The sequence below is a fragment of the Phalacrocorax aristotelis genome, chromosome 3, assembly GCF_949628215.1.
Source record: "Phalacrocorax aristotelis chromosome 3, bGulAri2.1, whole genome shotgun sequence".
Taxonomy (NCBI): domain Eukaryota; kingdom Metazoa; phylum Chordata; class Aves; order Suliformes; family Phalacrocoracidae; genus Phalacrocorax; species Phalacrocorax aristotelis.
This window is the reverse complement of record NC_134278.1, coordinates 6,020,063-6,041,113: the sequence shown is the minus strand read 5'-3', so window position 1 is coordinate 6,041,113 and position 21,051 is coordinate 6,020,063. Positions and strand designations below refer to the sequence as shown.

The 21,051-nt window shown below is 40.1% G+C and overlaps 1 protein-coding gene across 6 annotated transcripts in view; it reads left to right on the top strand.

Annotated features, from left to right (window-relative positions):
- SUPT3H (SPT3 homolog, SAGA and STAGA complex component) overlaps positions 1-10,076 on the top strand; it is a 287,624-nt gene extending 277,548 nt beyond the window's left edge. For all 6 annotated transcript variants that reach the window (XM_075086624.1, XM_075086623.1, XM_075086622.1 and 3 more), the window contains one exon: positions 8,270-10,076. In XM_075086624.1, coding sequence (XP_074942725.1) covers positions 8,270-8,311 — 42 coding nt within the window. In that variant the 3' untranslated portion in view covers positions 8,312-10,076. The remainder of the gene's footprint in view (positions 1-8,269) is intronic.
- Positions 10,077-21,051: the final 10,975 nt, after the last annotated feature.

The following is a 21,051-nucleotide window of genomic DNA, read 5'->3' as shown; positions in this document are numbered from 1 at the left end:
CCCGCTGCAGACAGAGCGCATCAGTCAGTAAGGAGCATGGCTAGAAGTGGCCGCACCCGAATGCCGCCACCAGCAAAGGGCCTCGGAGCCTGAGAAAATTCCTCTGTTTACAGACTGACTCTCTGCCCTGCGCTGTTGGTTGGCTTCTCATTTCCCCCGTGAAATGCAAAGGGAGAATAGAGATGCTATGTCCTCTGCAAAGTGCATTCACGGGATGTTTTTAGGGGGTGGGGGAAGAGAAGTACACTGTAAAATGTCATTAGATGCTCCTTTCCACTACTGTTTCAAGAAAAAGAATGTAGGTGGACTGTCTTGCTTTGCCCAAATAATTTAATTTATTTCAAAGTAATACCCACTCCTATCCAATAACTGCCAGTTTTGGCATCCATTTCTGTACATCTGGTATTTTAGCCATTACAATGGAAGATATAATGTAATGAAAATAATAATTACGGAACAGCATACAGTGTTTTCAAAACACTATGTATTAGCTCTGTAATCAAGCAATCCTCAAGAAAGGTTTTCAGTGAGTGATAGTAGGTCTGTTTCAAAGGCAGGGGAAATTGAAACACAGAGACATTAAGTGGTTTGTCTGAGGCCACACAGCAAGTAAGTGTCAGAGCTGGGAGCAGAGCCCAGCCCTGGCTCCTGCCCTTGTACTCAGACGACTGTACCACACCATATTGTTTCCAAATAAATGCACTAAAGATCATATGCTGGGCTCGTGAGCGGTAGTGACTGGGAGGGGGAATTTAACCTCTTCTTTCACTTCCTACAGAAAAAAAAACCCTCAGCCTCTACAGCAGTAGTAGGAAACGTTTAAAAGACAAGGAAAGCCATCCTTGGAGAGAGGGAGCCATCCAGGTTATTTCATGCCGAATTACTCTCAGGTTGAAGGAGATTTTATTAGTAGTGGTGTATTTTCACATGGGAGTGCTGTGACTGTGCAGTGCCCCGAGTCATAAACCAGAGGTTTCAGTATCTAATCATACCTACAGTCTTTTCTTTGTATGTCTCAAGGCTTCTAGCTTTATTATTCTTCATTCTCAGACATAATAAAGTTGCCCGCATACATTATTGCTGCCGTACAGCTAAAACAGCGAGTTGAGACACATCAGAAGAGGAGACGTTGGCCTCTGAACAACTCAAAGTGTTTTGACCAGTTTGACGTAAGGCAGTAAAATTATTAATGAACTAATGCTCATGAGGAGATCAAGGATACTCAGGAACCACTGCATTTCCATTGCAGTGGCAGGATTAAGCTTTCCCAATTACATTGGGGTCCAACAGGTCGTATCCATCAAGGTCGGGTGCCTTGTGGAGACCTGGTGCGTGCTTTGCCAGTAGCATATCATGGGTAGATAGCTATGGGCCATTAGACCCACGGCAATAATAACTGGCTGGATTTCAGCTTGCTCCGTGGGAGAAACAGCCTGCTCCCTTGGTCCAGGGAAGTGTGGTGATGGAGCCCAGCTACAGGTTTTGCAGCCTGGGGGAGGAAATTCCTCTCTCTGACTGAACCGAGAGTGGCGTGTGAATTAAGTAGGGCTCAGAAGAGGAACTTCTATCAGTGTGCTAAGCAGCGTCGCCTTTTCTCTGACAATTAAAAAGGGTTTCTTTCTCTCAGACGAATAAAGGCTATTAAAGTTGGTGGCAGTGATGGGAAGAACTTTGCAAAAATATGTTTGTTTTGCAAAGCTGGCTGCCAAGTATTGTTTTACAGTTCCATTTTTTCCTTCTTTCTCCACTGTTTACAGTACCCTCTGAGAAATTTAAAATGATCTCTCTCTCCCTACCAATTTTGTTCTTTTTTTCTTTTGGCAGATGTTGGTACCCCACTCCCACACCCCAGATCTTGCTGCAACAGAAGCCATGATCCTTTTGCCTTGTTTTTCTTTCTTATAATATCATCCCAGCCCTGAGAACAGCATTTGCTAGTTAACTGCAGCATCGTGAATCTGGCCAAATGAGCTGAAGGACAGCAGTACAAGCCCTATATTCTGTTTTCCTTCCACTGTTGGTATTGCATGAGGTGTCTGAGAAATCCATTTGGTCCTTGTTTTTCAGAGATCCTATGTTTCCATCAGCCTTGGGAATGTCGTTATTCCCAGTAGCAGAGAGCAACAATAAAAAAGTTGGGTAGCTGAGATCTAGACTATGTTCTTTAACAGACTTGGATGATATATCCTGGATATATTCCTGTTCCTGGACACAGCAGCACAGTTTTATGTGATTATTGAGAAAGTTTGCACCGTTGGCAGATAAAAGGTAAACCAAAGCCCAGAACTGACTTCGCTGGAAAGCATTTTCTTACAAGTCAAAGGGTGGTTTACTGAGGCAGTACTTTTATCAGCGCTTGATGTTTGTGGTCGCCCACATAAAGTGCGCTGGTGATCTCGGCCCCCTTCCTGGAGGGCAGGTACTCACGGTGTGGAAGCCACTGCTGTCAGTGGTGTCTCACTGGATGGCTGAAGACTCAGGGAACAGACCCCAGGAATAAAGTCGTTTCATTTGTGTTTCTTACACCTAGCTGTGGTTCCTTGGGGGCTAGCTTAAGCACAAATGCGGTTGTGCTTCCAGAGGCACCATTACTGTATGGATAAATGGAGGCATTCAGCACATCGGTCTGGCCCCACCATAAATGAAATCCCTGAGATTTCATGAATACAGCAGGACAGGTCACCTGGGGCATTGTACAAGTTCGTAATGTACTCAACCTGGGTGTTCATAGATATATATTTGCGATTTGTTGTTCATTAATGACCGTGTACTAGACACTATATACATAAAACGTTCCCTCACCCTCTGAGTAATATCAGAGCATCTGTGCTTTGGCTACTGATTAAAGATGGGTTTGTAGAATTGGAGCCTTCAGTGCCATTGTTTTAAATTGGAGCGAGAATTACCCATTATATTTCTTTTGTAATATGTATGTACTTTTAATAGGGAGAGTTTATATCCACACAAATGTATTTAGACCTAAACAGAAGCAACTAATTCTAAACAACATATGGATTTTCTTTTTTAAACAATGTTGCTTATACTTTGCCTCCTAAGCTAATTATTATTTTAATCTCTAAATAAGCTGACACTTCTTTGCATGTGGTTTGTCTATGCAGGCTGGGAAAAATTAGAGGAGTAACCTTTTAATCACAGGGGGTTTAATGTAGATGTTTTCATGTACAAAGAGCTATGAATCTGTCCAGGATGACTTGTTTGATATTATGGCAGGCTAATGAAATTTCAAAGTTAACATTCCCCAAATAAAATGGAAAGAAGACACAGGGAGAAAAGGAGCAGATTTAAAATTAGAGAATCTTTGTGTTTTATGGGTTCCAGGTTATTTGGAATGGAATGAAAGTTAATGCTACATCCTTTTTTCCATCCTGCCAGCCAGTGTCTGATCCAAGAATGTCTCTTATTTAAAGGGCAGGGCTCCCTCCACTGTTCTTAAATAAAGGCTTTCACTGTCTGAGCTCTAATCCTCCCTGATTTTCACAGTAACATTGTAGGACTGCTTGAAGAGACTTATTTAATGAAAAAAAGTTTTGCATATGATTCCCCTATCATAAGCCTGTTCAAGTCATATGGTTTGATTTACATTTATGCAAATATCAGAGGATAGAGTAAAATTACCAAAGGAGGAAAGGACCGTGGTATGTCACAAACAAGATGTGCCTATTTGTATTTATGTTTGCTAATGAAGTTCAGCCAGGACTTGCTCTTTGATATTGATGTCTCTGTCTGCCATTCCACTTTATGCATTGTAGTTAAACCACTTGCCCACACACAGACGCAAGGACAAGAAGAAAGGGAGGCTTCAAGTTTTAAAAACGCTGTTCTGTAACTTGCTCATACAGGACCTATAATTCGGGGTTTATCATCGCTAAGTGATACAGCAGACCCGTGGCATGACATTGTACCTTAGCTTTACTGTAAGCACGACTGCAGACTTAGACCAATGGAAGTTTTGGCCCAATAAACCTTGGTGTCGGTGATGCCCGCTGGAGATGTTTTACCCTAGACTTTCCAAATTTTATCCCAAATAAGAATTAAACATCAGCCCACTAAAAAAATCACAGCTGTTTCTCTCTCTTGCCAGAATTATCCTTTCTCATCATGCTATAGCTGTGGGAATATGCACTACTGTAAATTGTTATTTTCTAGCTAAGGTGCCTGTTCAAAAATCTTAGTTTTCTAATCTGATATGTTACCTAATTGAGGAGTACTCACATCTTCAGTTTTGGCTAGGACTTGTTTCTGTAAATCACAGCTTCAGTATATCTTGTGTTAATAAACACATAATTTTCTGCCCCTAAATTGGACCTATGAACTCTTCAGTAAACTGTTTCATTTCATGTGACCTGCTGTGGGGACAGGAGTTTTGCTGCCCTCTTGATGGAGCAGTCTTTTGTGGTCCTTCATAATATGCTATCTCACACTACCACTGCAGGAGTGACATGGTACTGAAGAGTAGAAAATGGATGATTTTTCATGAAATTTGAGGAGTTTCTTGACTAAGGCCTTTTGTTCCAGACTGCCTTTTTTCAGCTGTTAGTTTTTCTTTCTTTTGCCAAACTAAGGGCAAAGCATGATCTTGCTTTTAGATGACTGACAGCAATGAAAGTGGTTCATTGCACCCCCATTCAGGGGGGAAAACCCTACTTTCATTTATTAAATGAAGATAATACTCCCAGAGAAGATCTTTATATTAGAATCCAATGTGCTTTGATAACTTGAAGAAGCAAAATTTTCAAGGTAAGGTTCTTATACCATAGGCAGATAAAGGATGTTTGAGAAGCCGTGAGAAGGTTCTTCACATGGTGCCTGGATGTGCTGGGGTTGGGACTGGGGAGTAGAGGTTATAATTAAGCTTTCCCAATTACATTGGGTTCCAACAGGTCGTATCCATCAAGGTCGGGTGCCTTGTGGAGACCTGGTGCGTGCTTTGCCAGTAGCATATCATGGGTAGATAGCTATGGGCCATTAGACCCACGGCAATAATAACTAAGCAGCAAAATCATCATGCCTCTCCCCTAAATGGGAGCACGTGGCACGAGTGGACTGGGCAAGATGAAGGCTGTGTTTCTGCTTTCACTTTGGTCCAGCCTGCTTAGCCTCTGGTTGTGGATAGCAGCAATCTGTCCTTTCACCTTTAACAAGGTCACAGAAGGGGATGCAAAATCTTGTATTATGATAGCAGGGAGCAAGAAGAGTTTCTGTGAGAGCTAGATTGGCCAAATAAGGTTACATCAACTTTTCAGAGCATAGAATCCATTCTAGGAAGGTGAACTGTGTAATTTGTGCCAAGCTTGGTGATTTCACATGTCTAAAAGGTGGTCCCTTGACCGCCCACACACAGTGGGTACAGTAACAGGCTGACGGACCTTCAACCACGGCAAAGAGTCAGTCCACAGCATGAAAATTCAAAGCACAGGCTGGTAGACAGTAAATTTTGAGAGAGAGCAGACAAAAATTTTGGATTCAGTAGACACTTTTCCAAGAAGGGCTCCGGGGAGGGACCGTGGGCTTATGTTATCTCCTGACATTGGGCTATAGCAAGACGTATCCAGCAAAATGGATACAGCTATGGCTTGCCATTTTAATCCCACATCAAGAGTCTGCATCATCCTCCATCTGCAATTCTGAGCCAAATAATCATATAAATATGATTATTTTATTTAAAAAAAAAATTGGATACTGCCAAAGTGGCATAAAGTACCCAAAAGTGTCATCCAAACCCTCCACATTATATCAAACCACATTAAATGACTGCCACATACATATACACTCTCTCTTGCAAGGGCACAGAGACACACAGGTTTTATAAAAAACATCTTGCTGTTTCTCTTCACAATTCTTGGCATGTAAAGATACGTCTTTTAGTATCAGGAATTCAGCTGTATCTATGTTAAAGATATATGGTATAACTCAGAACAATGACTGTGAAATAGTTTTACTCTGCATAAAAGCATTTTGAAGGTTACCCTTTATTATCTAGCAATGTATCAAAATAAGAACGAAGTGTTACCTTCTCATGGAACGGGATGAATCGAACTCCCTCCTCTGAAATACTGATTTTCAAAACAGTTACCTTTAAGCTGAGGTTGAAGGTAAAGATTGTTTCTGGGTAAAACGCTTCAATGTATGGCTAAATTCTGTAATAAAATTTGCATATATCAGAATCACTTTCTCTGGCTTGGGAAGGAAGAATGTGTTGTTTTCATTATTGCTGAACTTCAAAATGGCTTAAGGAATTTTGTTGGTCCTTTCCAAAGAAATTGAACTTCAGGCAGAGATTAAAGCAGAGGAAATTTCAGCCCAAGGGCAAATGTTTCAGAGAGTTTAAAGTATGAGAAACAGGGAGTTAAGTAGGAAATAGTTTTCAATCCTAACTATAGCCACACTAGTTATAATATATTGCTAAATATAGACTGGTGGGTGTGTCCAACTTTCTGAAGGTGTTATCCTCCCTCTTCTGAAACTTGCTTCTAAAGTGACCTTTTCAGGGATATAACTAACCGTATAATATTGCCCGTGTTGGAAAATGTTAAACTTCATTATTTCCCAGGTGAGCCCAGCCAAGCCCAACTTTGCTTTGCAACCAAAATTCCTTTCGCAAAATTCAACCTTTTACCTTTCATGTGGATCCAACTTTATACTCGGGTTCATTTATCTTCTAGCAAACAGCACAATAGCCCTGAATATTTTTTGTTTATGTGTTAAAGGTTGTCACTTGGGTTATAAAGCTCTGTAAAAATATCGGGGTCAAGGAGCTAAAAACATTACTTTTGCATCGATTTCAAAATGCCAGCCGTAATGGTTTGGGCAAGCTGCAGATCCAAACTCACTTGGACTTGCTGCTTGTGGTTGTGGGAATATATTGGATCCTTTCAAAATTATTGGCTAGTCTGTTTTTGTGCATTTCGTGTTTGGGTATGGAGGCTCTGGATTTTTTTTGTTGTTGTTTGCGGTGATACTGTCATGTCTGATGGCTGGCTATATATCCCAGAGCTAATATTCTGCTCTTTGACTCTAATGCCATATGCTGCTAGATCTCTGTATTGAAGTATGGTGTTAATGTAAAGGATGCTGTAATGAACATCTTGTACATATTTCCTTCTGCATATTCAGTGTCTGTAAATGTCTCTCTGAGTACATGCTTGCTGTTTTTGAAACTATTTCCTTACAGTTCAGTATAAATACTATTTATATACAAAGTTGTTTGAGGTTATCCTTTGCTCTTAATGATACTCTTCTAATTCTAGTTTAAGAGAGGAGAAATTGATCTCACTGAAATTAATTAGGAAATTGGTAGAGCCACTAAAAATGGTAGTTATATATGGCACTTCCTAAGTACAAAATAAATCTGATGAAGCACTAACTGTAATGAAGTAGGTGACTATATTTTCATATTCAAAACTGAATGACTGCTGAAGGTGAACCAAATAAAGCAAATGTATTTAAACTACTTTCCTTTTTGAAGATATTATTAATATCACACAAAAGAGCAATACATTCTTAAACTGAGAATATCCCCTTAAAATATAGGGTTTCCAGTGTGCCTAGGGTACAAAGGTATAGTTTCCTATATTGATTCAGAAAAAGATGTTAAAAATGCATGGAAGGTATTTTAGTGAGACCGTGTCACAGGATCTTTTAAAATTATTTTCTCAAATGATATTTAATTCTTGTGCTCCTTTACCATTGGAAACGCTTGATCCCAGGTTACAATATATGGGCTATCAAGTTATTTTGTACTGACCAGAGGGTCTTTAAGATTACTTTGGGTTTGGGGGGGTGGGGATTATACCAGTGTCTGTTTACATAGCTTTAGACTCAGACTATAAATTAGGTTTGGAAAACTGTAATTATTCAGTAATTTATAGACTATTAAGATAGGTTAGAAATTATTCTTGAACACAGTGAATAGAGAACACATGCTTATATAGGACAGACAGATTCAGCATAATAGTGTATTTTTGGCCTCATCTATTTTGCAGGCAATTAACAAAATAGGATGTTACATTTTTGCATATCTCGCTCTCCTGAAATAGAGTTGCTAACCACTTGTTAACCACACTGATTTTTTAATAGACAAAGTGGTTGCTTATAGCTTCCCCACCAGAAATGTTCAGATTAAGCACACTATTAGATTGCAGCCAGAATAGTCTACAAAACAGGAAGAAAGCCTTGCCTTTCTCTCTGCCTTCTTCCCTTGTTTAAGTTGATGTGATAATTCATTACAGATTTTCTCTTTCTTTGACAGAGTGCCTACCGCAGAAACGGGATGACTTTTCTCGCCTGCTAATATGGATGTGGCTGCAGCAACAGGAAAGGCAGTGTTATATTAAGGTGATTTTCTTTTCCCCTCCATGGAAGGAAAAAAAATACAAGCTCCAATGTCTCCGTGTACCAGTGAGTGGGCTGGTTTGTTGTGACTATCTGCTGGCTGACTCTGTCTCTTTTTTCAGCCCCCTCAATCGTTATTCTTGTTTACTAGCTGGAACATTTAGCTAATTAATGGCAGGATGTTTGGGATAGCGTGTAGGTGGACAAGAATGTAGATCAGACAATGCTGAAGTTTGCAGGGCACTTGCTGCTGTCAGCCTCTTTCTGAAACGCGATGTCATTTTTATTTAAGTGTTTGGAAGTCTGTGTGTTCTCCTAGAGATGTTTTTTCTAAAGCAGGATGGGGCAGAAAGAGGCCAGAGATGGACTGGGTTGTATAACCTTTATATAGATTATATAAAGGTTATATAGGTTTTCCTAGTGCTTTTTACAAAATGAAAAACTGTTTTCCACTATTTTCTACTATTTCCACTCATTTCTCTCAAATAACTTTTAAGTGTCCAGACAATGTAACCCAGTTAATCCAGTGAGGGGCTTTTTGACGAGAATAATAGCGAGTTCAGATCCAAAAATATGCAGAGAAAGGTTCAGGTAAACTGTACTTTACCAGTTAGAGACTTGTGTTTTTGCAGACCCAAGGACAGGCTAAGTGACCAGCCCCAAATTCTTAATATTGCCATCTCTATTTTTATTCTACTCCTCTGCTAGGGCTCGAGCCATCGCTCTCTGAAATCAAGGAAAGCCTTTGCAGTGATTGCTCACTGGACTGAGCCCCTGTTCAGAAAAATATATCCTAAAGTATTTAAATAACTGACTCTGTCTCAGTGGTTCTAGGCAAAGGCTTAACATTATGTTAAGCTCAGCGTTTGCTGCAGGAAGCAGATGTTGTCTCTGTTGTTGACAAAGGCAGCATTACTGTTGGATTTGGTTAAAGAAGAAATGGGCTCTTTTTTTTCCTTTTTTATATTTTAGTTCCCGTCATTTGTTTTCAGATTTATTTTTTAAATCTCAGTCCCTCCCTCTACGCTTCTTCCCGTCCCCTGCTCCTCCAGCCTTTGCTGGCCTCACAAACACATTCATTTCTTCCCATAAAAACTGTACAAATATAGAGCTAACCACGATGATGCTTGACCAGAGAAAACGGCTTGTGCTTCAGCCCGTCATCAGGACCTACAGGCATGTACTGCTTGTGTCCCTGTGGTACCCCTGGGCCCAGGGGTCTGCTTCAGCCACTCTTAGCCCAGGCTTGGAATCCAACTTAAAGCTCAAATTAAGACAGAGCACTCAAGAGATCGAGAGCAGATCAGCAAAATATTACTTGCATTACTTGCAGCCGTCCTCCTCCTTTGTGCTTAGTATGAGAGGTCTTAATTTTCACTCCCACTGTGTGCTCTTGTGGTCATTTGTGAGTGGTTTTGTTGCCCTGCTTTCCTGGACCTGCTTAAAAAACTTTAAAAATATATATATATTTTAAATAAACAGAAAAATGTCTCTTCTCTTTGCAACAAAACTATTGAAAAAGTGAACTTTGTACATCAAATATTACTGGATTCATAAATTGCTTTGGTCTTTTACCTGCTTACGCTTCTGTTTTCTGGAATTAATCTGTGTGTAAAGGATGTAATGTGTTCGATGCAGTGTATTAAACGGGAGGGGGGGGAAGTTTTCTGATGTTCCATCTGTGCTTCTTGAAATATATGATTAAACTTTTCTTTTTATCATCACTCTTATTTTTGTTGGCGTCCTTAATCATGGAAAATTATATGCTTGCTGTAAACATCCAGACTTTTTAAAAGGACACCAGCATTTATTGTATTTGGTTTCGATCTGCAGGGATATAGACAGAAGAAACCATTTCAGGCACTGGGTACTGGAATCAAAATTCCTTCCGTAGCTGTATCTCTCCCAGTTTTTACATTTTAAAATATGCATAAGCAGGAAAAATACTGGCACTTATTTTTTACTGGTCTACTTAAAGTCCCAGAGAATGAAGACTCAACATACATTTCTCTCAGAAATATGACAGATCGTGTTTTTGTTGGTCTGCTGTATGTTTGTCTATCTTGAACAGTCTGACAGGCAATTATTTATAAAATCTGGGTTTGCCCAGTAAACCCATATAATAACCTTTCACTTCTCTACATAAGGCAGTGAGCTGAATTTAGAGTAAAACAAGGTAGGTTATGTCTCCCTATCTTGGACTAACCCAGTTTATTCTTATTTTGGGAAGTAATCATTTTTTTCTCATCTTCAGAGTTTTCTTTAACTGTCTTTAAAATGAAAATGAGACCACTAAGACACGTGTTGCTTATGGAGCATGTCTTAGCACCACTTTACATGCTGCAGAAGCAGAGATGATGGTACTACACATTTTATCTTAAACTTTTTTCTTTATTATATATATAAAAAACAGTTTGAGATTCAATTAATGGCCTCATACGAATAGGTTTTGTGCTTGTGTAATTTCAACTTGCAAATCATTTTGATTCTTAGCAAGGATTTATAGTAACTGAATCAGGTTATGCTGATTATTTAACATGTTATTAGTTACCTGAAGGGAAACAGAACCAATTTCAGTAGGAATAAGACGGCATAACAGTTAGAGGAGTATGAGATTTTCTCACAGTTCAATGTCTGCCTTGCTGTGTGATTACCTACGGGTTTTATTTTTTTGGTTTCTTTAGTCCAGCCACCTACAAAACAGGGATAATAATTCAGCTTAAAAATTACCAGAGGTGAGGGAGGCACGACACAGGTTTCTAATTGGGCTTCATCTCATTTCCTGACCTGTCCTTCCTCAGGATTGCTTCGGAGAAAATAAAGCCCTTTAAAAGGCTCTTGCCTTTCTCTGGAAATGGGGAGACGCTGACAGAGCTCCGTCTTTCTCCGGAGACACTCAGGACCCTGCAGAATTTGGCCCCCCCTGGGTTTTCAGAGTACACTTCTCTTTGTCAGGGGGGAAAAAACCCCTGTTTTCTGGCACTTCTTGAATTTAGATAAACCTCAGCGTTGTATTAACGTTCTGCCATCAGCTGTGTATAGATCACATAAAATGCTTTATAGCTTCCTGTCTAGCTCATACAGAATGTTTCATAGTACATAAACACTTCTACTAATAATTTAAGAATAAATAGATAGTGACATTAGTCACAAGTCTAACCTCTAGCTAAAACTTACATTGTTACAGGGCTTTTTTTTTTTTTTGTCTAAGTGAATCATCCTTTCTAAGGTTAGGCTTTTTATACCTCTACTATATATCTACACTGAGCGGCGGTGCAGCTAGCGAAACGCGGTGGTGGCATGCATTAAATCCAGGGCTTTATTTGGAGGGCACGGAGCCAGCGCAAAGCAACGGAGCCATCCCTGAAGGAATTGAATGTAAATTTAATGGTTTAAATAAGGCCAGATGCCTTAAAAAATTATTTTGAAAGCTGTATCTTTAATGTAGCTCTTAACTTTTTTTTTCCTGCTTAAGATAATGACGTTGCCTTTACAAAATAATAAGAAAAAATAGCTCTCGTTATTGTGGGGAGACAAAAATCAGATACTTGGGCTTCTATAAATCACTGAAATGTTGGCAACTGAAACAAACTTTTAGAAGGCAGATGACTGCAAATTTGAAGGAAACCTTCATATTTTGCTGTTAAAAGCCTTTTAACTGTCTAGAGAGCACTCCGAGACGCTACATTAATAGCCATTTTCAGTAATCAAGCCCCACTATACTTACATACTATTTTTCCTAAACAAGATAGATTAGTAGTGGAAGAGAGCTGGAAAAATAAATACGGAAAATCAAGAACTAAAATTATAATAATACAGTCTCATTTTACATTTTATAGCTCTTTTCTATATTTGTGATTGATAATTCATCTTAATCCCTATCAGACAGAAATATTGGCACAAGAGTCTTATACCAATATCTGTGCATTTCTGGACTAGTCTTCATCCAGATGCTTTGCAGATTTTCTTACTGATTTTGTGAAGATGTGATCTGTCAATCTTTGGTATTTGTATGACTTTGATTACCGTAATATCTGCGCGCCTCACAGTCTTCCATGTATTTATGCCTGCAGCACCGCTTTGAAATAATAATGTGTTGTTATCGCCGTTTCTTCTGAGGCACGGAAAGGCTAAATGACAGGCCCCATGTTGGGAAACCTGGGTTGGTTCAGAAAACCTGGATTTCCCCAATCCATACTGGTGCTCTCAGCTCTGAGTCAGCTTCCCTCTGCCGTGAAAACGATAGGTGTATCAGAAACCCTGCAGGTTAGGAGCGAAAGTGGCAAAGGCAGTATCCAACTGGATCTACAAGAGGAATATGGGGAGGAAGAATGCAATCGCTCAGTTTGGATCCAATCCAGGACTCAACGCTTTAAAACCTTCCGGCTGAAATGTGCCACAGCCACTTAATGGCCTTGTGCAGGAACAGAAACATTACATTTCCACCAAAACACGGTCTGTGAGACACTGTCCCTCCTCCACACTCTGCTGGATTTCTGCATCAGGAATCACCACGAGGGATATATTAAAAAATCCTACTTTGGCAGTGCCGGGGTGTTCTTACCTTGATGTCCTCCCAGCCTGCCTTTGCTTAGTGCATCAAAGCTACAGTAGGAGAAACACAACTGAGACGTGTAAATGCCCTCTTTTAAAAGGGGCAACAGCTGCGATGGGAGGCCACAAAGATAAAATAAAACGTTAACTTTTAATAAATTAACTAGGTCTGAATCTAATAAAGTGCAGCTGAAGCATGGTGGCTGATCTTCAGCCTATAAATAGACTGGGAAGACGAGAAGGTGTGAGGTACTTGAAGCCATAGTGGGATTCAGATAGTCAAGAGTCAATAAAGCAAGTTGGCTCAAACCAGTTGTGTTTAGCTCTCATTTCCATAAGTATTTAATTAATCTGCAAAATAATAATAAAAAAAAAACAACCCAAAGAAACTATTGCCTTTCTTGTACTGACATGATTTCTTCAGGTCTGCAAATGAAATGGAAGCAACTGTGTGTCAAGCCTAGGTGAAAACAAATCCGAAACATCGCAGCAGAAGGACAAAGAAGGCTTTTCTAGGATCAAGGCTCCAGTTGAGCTTCTTTGCCTGAGCTTCTTTGCTCAGATCATTGTGTATCTGCTGATCATCAGTGCTGAAATCTGCTGCACATGCACAATTTTTTTTGTACCTTCAAGTAAATTTTTCAGTAAATTAGACATGATCTGTCTAATGTTCTCCGTGTCACCTTGGCCTACACTTTACTATTAAAAGAATTTCTATTCTCCTGTTTTGGAATGTTATCAGCATTTTGCTAGTCTTGAATTTTTACTGTTCAGCAGGATTTGGTGTAGACAGAACATAAATAAATGGAAGCAATTATTAAGGGGTGCTTTTAGTACCTGGGAAAGGGTGTCTTTGAAAATCAGCTTCTTCATGGAAGGTGCTGCTTTTATTCCTCCTCTCTGGGATGATGGCAAAATTGATACATGGCTTCTGTAGGGCTTGAACTCGTACAACTGACAGTTGAGGTCAACCTTGAGGTCTCCCTCAAACTCATATGCATCCCACTTGTCTCCTTACGGTGCAAATTAGACACAAGCCCAAGAGGAAAAACATGACAGAATCTTCCACTGGAAGATCAAGAACCGCAACCCTGAATATTCCAAGGTAAGACAAAATAAAATAACCTTGGTCTGCCTGGACTCAGCTAAATGTCACTTGGGAAACCTTTTTTTTTCCTATTTGACAGTTGCTTCATTATTATTTCCACACTTCGGTGATCAGAACTTTCTCCTTGTGTTTGGCAGTGAAATAGTTAAGAATAGTTATTTCTTGTATGTGGTCAGGTTTCAGAGTCAATATGCTGGTAAACAGCTCTCTGTCTTTCTGCAGCTGTTGTTTTTGACTACTGGGTTAAGAACCTTTCCCATTTTAAGGGTAAATGTATTTTGGAGCAGAGTCTGAGTTGGTTACTTTAATTCATGGTACCTGAATAGGTGTAGCCATGTAGGCCAGTCCACATCCCTCCGCTGATGCGTCCAGAAGAGATGAGTGTGTGAATATTGTCCCTGCAACAAAATCATCCAAGAAATGGCTAAACCTCCATCCACACGTGGGTTAATGGGAACAGTATGAAGATTATTCCAACATGACTCTGGAGTTTAAATATCTGTTAGTCTGTATGCTCCAATCCCCCGTTAAACCTCTTTAGGCAGGTGTCTATGAAGCAGAGGACTATATCCTCATGTCTGTGAATGGGGCTTATGTAGGACATTAATGCTGCCCTGGGATCAAATGTACACTACTGTCAAACTAAGTGGGAAGAAGGAAAGGCTTGGCCATGGACTGTGAGAGCAAGCATGGCCGTGCTTGCAGGTTACAGCCTTCCCGGTGTTATGGTAGTAAAGATAAAATTTGGGATAAGCAGCCAGACTTTTGAATATTTGGCCAAAGTCCAAACCTTCCCAGTTTTTGCCATGGCTAGTTTTCATACGTGTTTTTTCTGCTGTTGAAGTTGGGCTCGTAGATGATGCTCGATTCGTTTTTATTTTGTTGAGGCTTGTTTTATTTGCACTTTGGTATGTGTTTGTGGTACGCATTCTGAAGGGATTTTGCATCTTAGTTGGTTCCTTTGGTGGTCCTAAAGGCAGGGCAAAATTAATGCATCACTTAAAGAGACTGTTATTAAAATTTTATTCATAGGTGAGCAGGAGAGGTGTAGAAAATTTATTTATTTATATGCATATATATTAAATAAATATGAATATATATATTCATATTTTTTCAAGAAGACTGAATACCAAAGAACAGCTCTGCTTTTACAAATCCAAAAGTAAACTTGACCCTGTTTTGCTACCTCCCTCTCTCTGCAGTGAAAGTAGAGTTATCCTTGTAAAGATAAAGATTTTTACTTTGTGAAAAGAATTTGATCTCAACCTATGGTTTATTTTCTATCTATATTACTAATTTTTCTCTTGCACAAAGTTTTGTGTCACTGTGGATCTTTAAGGGATTGTGAAGCTTTAGAAAAATCATCTTTGATTTCACGTATGAAAAAGATATTTTTCAATCTGGAGGTGTGCGGGTTTTGTGGGGTTTGGGGTGTTTGCTTGGTTTTTCTTTTTAAGTCCAAGGGAATATTGCTTGAGAGGGAGAGATGTCAGAGGGCTGGGAATAAGCCCCCAGTTTATGCATTGAGAGCAACAGCAGGTATTTTCATAGCGCTTGAGCGTTGAAGGGAATTGTCAGAGCTGGACGCTGCAGAGATACCTCATTGCTCCCTTAAACTGTGTCTGAAACTCCCTTATATTGTGTAATACATGAGTTGTGCTCTTGGCTGCCATTTCCTTCCTTCAGACTCCCAAAGGTAAGTGGATTGTGCCCTCTGGGGGCCCTCTACTGCTTTAACTTAGATTTAAGGGTGGTGGGGTTTTTTCTTTTTCTTTCTTTCTTTCTTTCTTTCTTTCTTTCTTTCTTTCTTTCTTTCTTTCTTTCTTTCTTTCTTTCTTTCTTTCTTTCTTTCTTTCTTTCTTTCTTTCTTTCTTTCTTTCTTTCTTTCTTTCTTTCTTTCTTTCTTTCTTTCTTTCTTTCTTTCTTTCTCTCTTTCTTTCTTTCTTTTTCTTTCTTTTTCTTTCTTTCTTTCTTTCTTTCTTTCTTTCTTTCTTTCTTTCTTTCTTTCTTTCTTTCTTTCTTTCTTTCTTTCTTTCTTTCTCTCTTTCTTTCTTTCTTTCTTTTTCTTTCTTTTTCTTTCTTTCTTTCTTTCTTTCTTTCTTTCTTTCTTTCTTTCTTTCTTTCTTTCTTTCTTTCTTTCTTTCTTTCTTTCTTTCTTTCTTTCTTTCTTTCTTTCTTTCTTTCTTTCTTTCTTCTTTCTCTCTTTCTCTCTTTCTTTCTTTCTCTCTTTCTTTCTTTCTTTCTTTCTTTCTTTCTTTCTTTCTTTCTTTCTTTCTTTCTTTCTTTCTTTCTTTCTTTCTTTCTTTCTCTCTTTCTTTCTCTCTTTCTTTCTTTCTCTCCTTCTTTCCTTCTTTCCTTCTTTCCTTCTTTCCTTCATTCCTTCCTCTCTTCCTCTCTTCCTCTCTTCCTCTCTTCCTCGCTTCCTCTCTTCCTCTCTTCCTTCCTTCTTCTCTTCCTTCCTTCCTTCCTTCCTCTCTTCCTTCCTTCCTCTCTTCCTCTCTTCCTCTCTTCCTCTCTTCCTTCCTCTCTTCCTTCCTTCCTTCTCTTCCTCTCTTCCTCTCTCTTCTCTTTCTCTCTTTCTCTCTTTCTTTCTCTCTTTCCCTCTCTTTCTTTCTTTCTCTCTTTCTCTCTTTTTCTTCCTTCCTTCCTTTCTTTCCTTTCTTTCCTTTCTTTCTCTCCTTTCTCTCCTTTTCTTTCTTGCATTTGTGTAAAATATCACATTGATTTTCCCCCCTCCTTGTGTCTTATGAAGGAAGAAATTTATGGCCTTTTTACATCAGGAAGTCTAGCTTTTCCTGACGTTTTATTGCTTTGAATATTTGAAACATTTCAATCCCAGACAATAAATATTACATGATTATTGTTTTCATATGGATAGGCTATTTCCCCCTGTTTTTCGTATCCAACTTTTTACTAGCAAGTGACACCCAAAAATTTATGGATACTAAAAACATTACTATTAAACTTTGCTGGGAAGGTCAGAGATAGTCCCTCAATTTTCATTCAATATATAGGGAAAAAAAGTTCAAATCATCTCATATGTTTTGAATCCTGCAGTGATACAAACTTACCTCAGAAAAGAAGGTATAATATTTTTTTCTTTCAAAAAAGTCCTCATATTATAGGTCAAGCCCTGTTTCCACTGAATTAAATGATAGCTCTTGAGGCTTAGGTGGGAAGAGCAATGAACCCCAACTGAGCATTTCCCAGGTCAGCAACCAGTAACCTGTGGCTGCCAGCTTAGGAGTTTACTTGATGTTGGAGGGATGGGTCATACCCTTTTGTAACTCAAAGTGTAGGTTTTCTGCTCACCCAGGTCAGTGTCTTGTTGCTCTCATGGTAGAAAGAATTCCTTGTCACGTGGGAACCATGAAATCCAATCTGAGGTTACAGTTTTCAACGCTTTTTATTTGGGAGAAGGGAGCTGGCTCCTTGCTGTACCCATGGAGCACCGGATCTGCAGGACGAGACTTGGCGACCGAGTCTATCTTGCAGTCCCAGTTTTGATTTGACAGCCAGCTCATAAAGCGATATGTGAAATCTCTGGTCAAGTAGCTAAGGTTATAGGAATATAAGAGGCACAGGTTCTGCTCAGAAGCACTAGATTGTCTGATTTTTGTATAATGACAGTTTTTCGTGGATACCATGCAGGACCCTGCTGCTTGTACTCCATTAACTGTCATGTTATCAATGACTTCATATTGATCTCGACTGCAGAGCTGGGTCCAATACATCTCCCTCTTTCTATCAGTTCCGCATTGAATATTTCACCAAATCCAGCGAATGTCTATGTAACCGTGAAGACAGTAACCCTAATGTGTTTCAGGAGGAGCAAGCTGTGGAATTGTGGAGACGGTAAATGTAAGTATGGGCCCTTGGAAGTTTATCTTCAGAAATGCATCAGAGCACTCTCAGGCTGGATAAAAGTTTGGTATGAGGATAAGAAAACAGACAAAACCTGACGAAGTTTTCAACTGCAGCAATACCCTTGACCTGGCTGTGCTTTCTCTCCTTACCTTGTGCAGACAGAGGGAACCAGAGTCTAAACCCCTTTAGAAAGAAACAAGAGTAAGTACTTGTTTAAAGTCTTTTTTAAGTGTTGTTGTGTCTTTACCCTCTCTTCTGTCTCATCCTCTTTTGGGAATGTTGAAAATAACATTCAGTTCTGTGCTGCCTTTGTCTGTCCTTTTCCATGTGGTAAACATGGACTTTTCCCTCCCTGTTTCTTACAGACTTTCAGCCAACTCAGCTTTTCCTGTTTACTTCCTTGTCAAAGGCATCATTGGTGATGTCACCCCAAGTCTAGAAATAAGGTTTTTGCTGCCTTTCATAGCTGCCTGCTGCTCCGTTTGGTATTATATTGTTTTTGCATCATATCAGATTTGGCACATTCATTTATATATATTTTTAAGGAAAGCCGATGCTTTTCCCCCCCCTTACCAACACATGCTGAAGGTGAACGCACTGGAATGGGTTTCTGGAGACCTGGACTCCCATCCAGACTTCTCAGTGCATTAATTAATTATAGCTGTATCATGGGAATGAATTGGGGGATCCAGTCTTTTTAAAATAATAATGATCACAATGATAATGAGAAGCCCATAGGCCCCAAAATTTAAATGAAAAGATGATGGTATGGAAGCTGCAATAGCTCTGGGACTGAAAAACTGACCACCAAAGCTTTGCAAAACATGTTTTCTTCTTCTTGCATAGACAGAGATGGATGCAGCAGAGCAGCTCCTTCATCAAGTGCTGTGTTTGCTTCTTCTGATTTGGAAACCCCAAATATTTTAGTGCCTCAGAAAGACACGGAGTCCTGATAAAGGCGGTTTCTGGCTCAGTTCCCTCTGCAGTTTGAACGCAATTCTTATACTCTACACAATAGAAAGAAAAGAAATTAAAGCGTGATCTCATGTAAGCCCTCCATAGCTATGAAAGCAGGCTCTGATTTAACCTCTCTGAATCTGTGATTTGTTGCTGAACAGTAAAAGTGCCATACATAAGGTAACATTTGACTGATGTTGTTTGTAAATCTGCAACAACCTCCCCATGAAAACACCAACTTCAGGGCTGAAATCAGAATTTCAGGTTTTCATTTAAGAAAGGAAGAAAGCAGCCCCCCTGCTTTCAGAGCACCACTTCCAAATGGGACCTGCACATAACCAGTTCACTGAGGTCTGCCTGATGGCGTGGGCTGCTTGGAAGGATACTTCCGAGAGGCAGAAAGTAACCCATTTTTCTCAGTGAGGTATTAGCAAACACCTACTTCTCCTCGAACCCTACTCAGAAGTACCCTTACACTGTAGAGGTATTTGCTGTCTTGGCACCATCAGAGCATTTGCAAGGATCAGAAACACACGGTGCCCTTAAGGGAAGGGGCAGCATCTGTCACCCGTCCAGCATGAAGCTGGCTTGATAGCCGGTGTCATTAGGGCACACTCTATAGGGAAGACTGTAAATAGGAATGATTTCCTGAATTGAAGTCTACATGGTCAGGAAAGAAGAAAAAAAGGAAAGCCCTTGGACATCTAGGAAGGAAAATAAGTTAATGGTCTGCTGTGTGATACAGAAGGTAATCAGCTGCGCTGTTGGAGAGTGATGATCTACAACTGTCAGTGAGTCTCGCTAGCTAGAGCTAATGCCCTTACCCTTGGGTCCCTCGCCATTTTATTGCTGCTCTGTAACAGGATGTGCAACTGCTATGCATTAATACGTTATTACAGATTGGCTAGTGTAAACTCCAGGTGTTGAGAACATGATTTATTCTATTAGTATAAAAAGGTGTTTTCTATGGCCATATTAAAAATTATACTAACTGTTGGGCTTGCCACTGCACTGTGTGTGGCACATGCCAATTTAAACCTGTCATTTCCTCTAATTTAGGGATATGTCCTCAGAAGATCATTAATTTGGGGTGGAGTTGGGGATAATAGTGCAGCTGTGGCCTATTAACCCCCACCTGGCTGTTAATCCCTGCAAAGCACCTTCCCGAAAGATGTCTGCTACTACCATATAGTCACTGAAGCAGAGACCAAATAAATTACATTTTTTGTGTGTATTTTATATTTAAATCTATTTTACATTGCATTTTTAATGTAGAGTGAATAACTATTGTGTGATGTATGAACAGTGTAACTGATAGTGCTGAATTAGTAGTGAATTCTCTATTCAGCGGACTGCACAACTCTAAAGAGCCCACAATGTTTCCTCAATGTTCCCCTGGGCTTACCCCAAAGCAGCACGTATTCCTGCAGGCACCAGCCCTGAGCCCCACTGGGATGAGCAGGCATGGGCTCATATTCCTCCTAACTGGGCTGCCCTCTGCCAAGGCAAGATTCAGGAGTCCCGGTTGCACATTAGACTAAGCAGCCAGAGATTCAGTCTTTGTGGCTTATATGTTTTGTGTGTGTGTGAAGGCAGTGGACTGACTTCAGTCTGTCCCAGATGACTCCTAAAACCCCAAGATCACCCATGTAATGCCCATGCTGAGAACCCCCAAACCACCTCTGTGCTGCCTCCCTCCACACGTTTCTTTGGGGGATTTTACTTTCCCACTCTCAAATGCTGTTAGCTTTGCTGGGCTTTACACTCAGCCTCGGTAAACCCAGCTTACTTTCATAATGCAGCCCAGTAAATGTCAAAACCATTCTTTTTGGGAAATCCACATCAGCCCATCTGCCAAAGGCTGAAAGCGGAGTGTCTGGGCCAGGAATGTGGCATCAGGCACGGAGTGAGTTGCAATATCTGGCACCATGCTACTTGGTTTTCCAGCACTTCACCCTTTGTGTCCACACAGCTTAGATACAGGTCCTTGCACCAGGGCTGGTTTGAGATGACCCTGGGGAAAGTACAGAGAAAAGACTCAGGTCTGCACATGACCCAGCCTTGTGCACTTGGCTTAACTGCTACTTTTTTCCCATCTGCCCTTTCAGTAGCATCGCACAACCACAGTATCTCCTAGAAAAGCCCCATCTTGCCTGCCATAAAATCAGTTCATACTTTTTAGACATCCTGAGAGTGGATTAGCTCTGTATGCT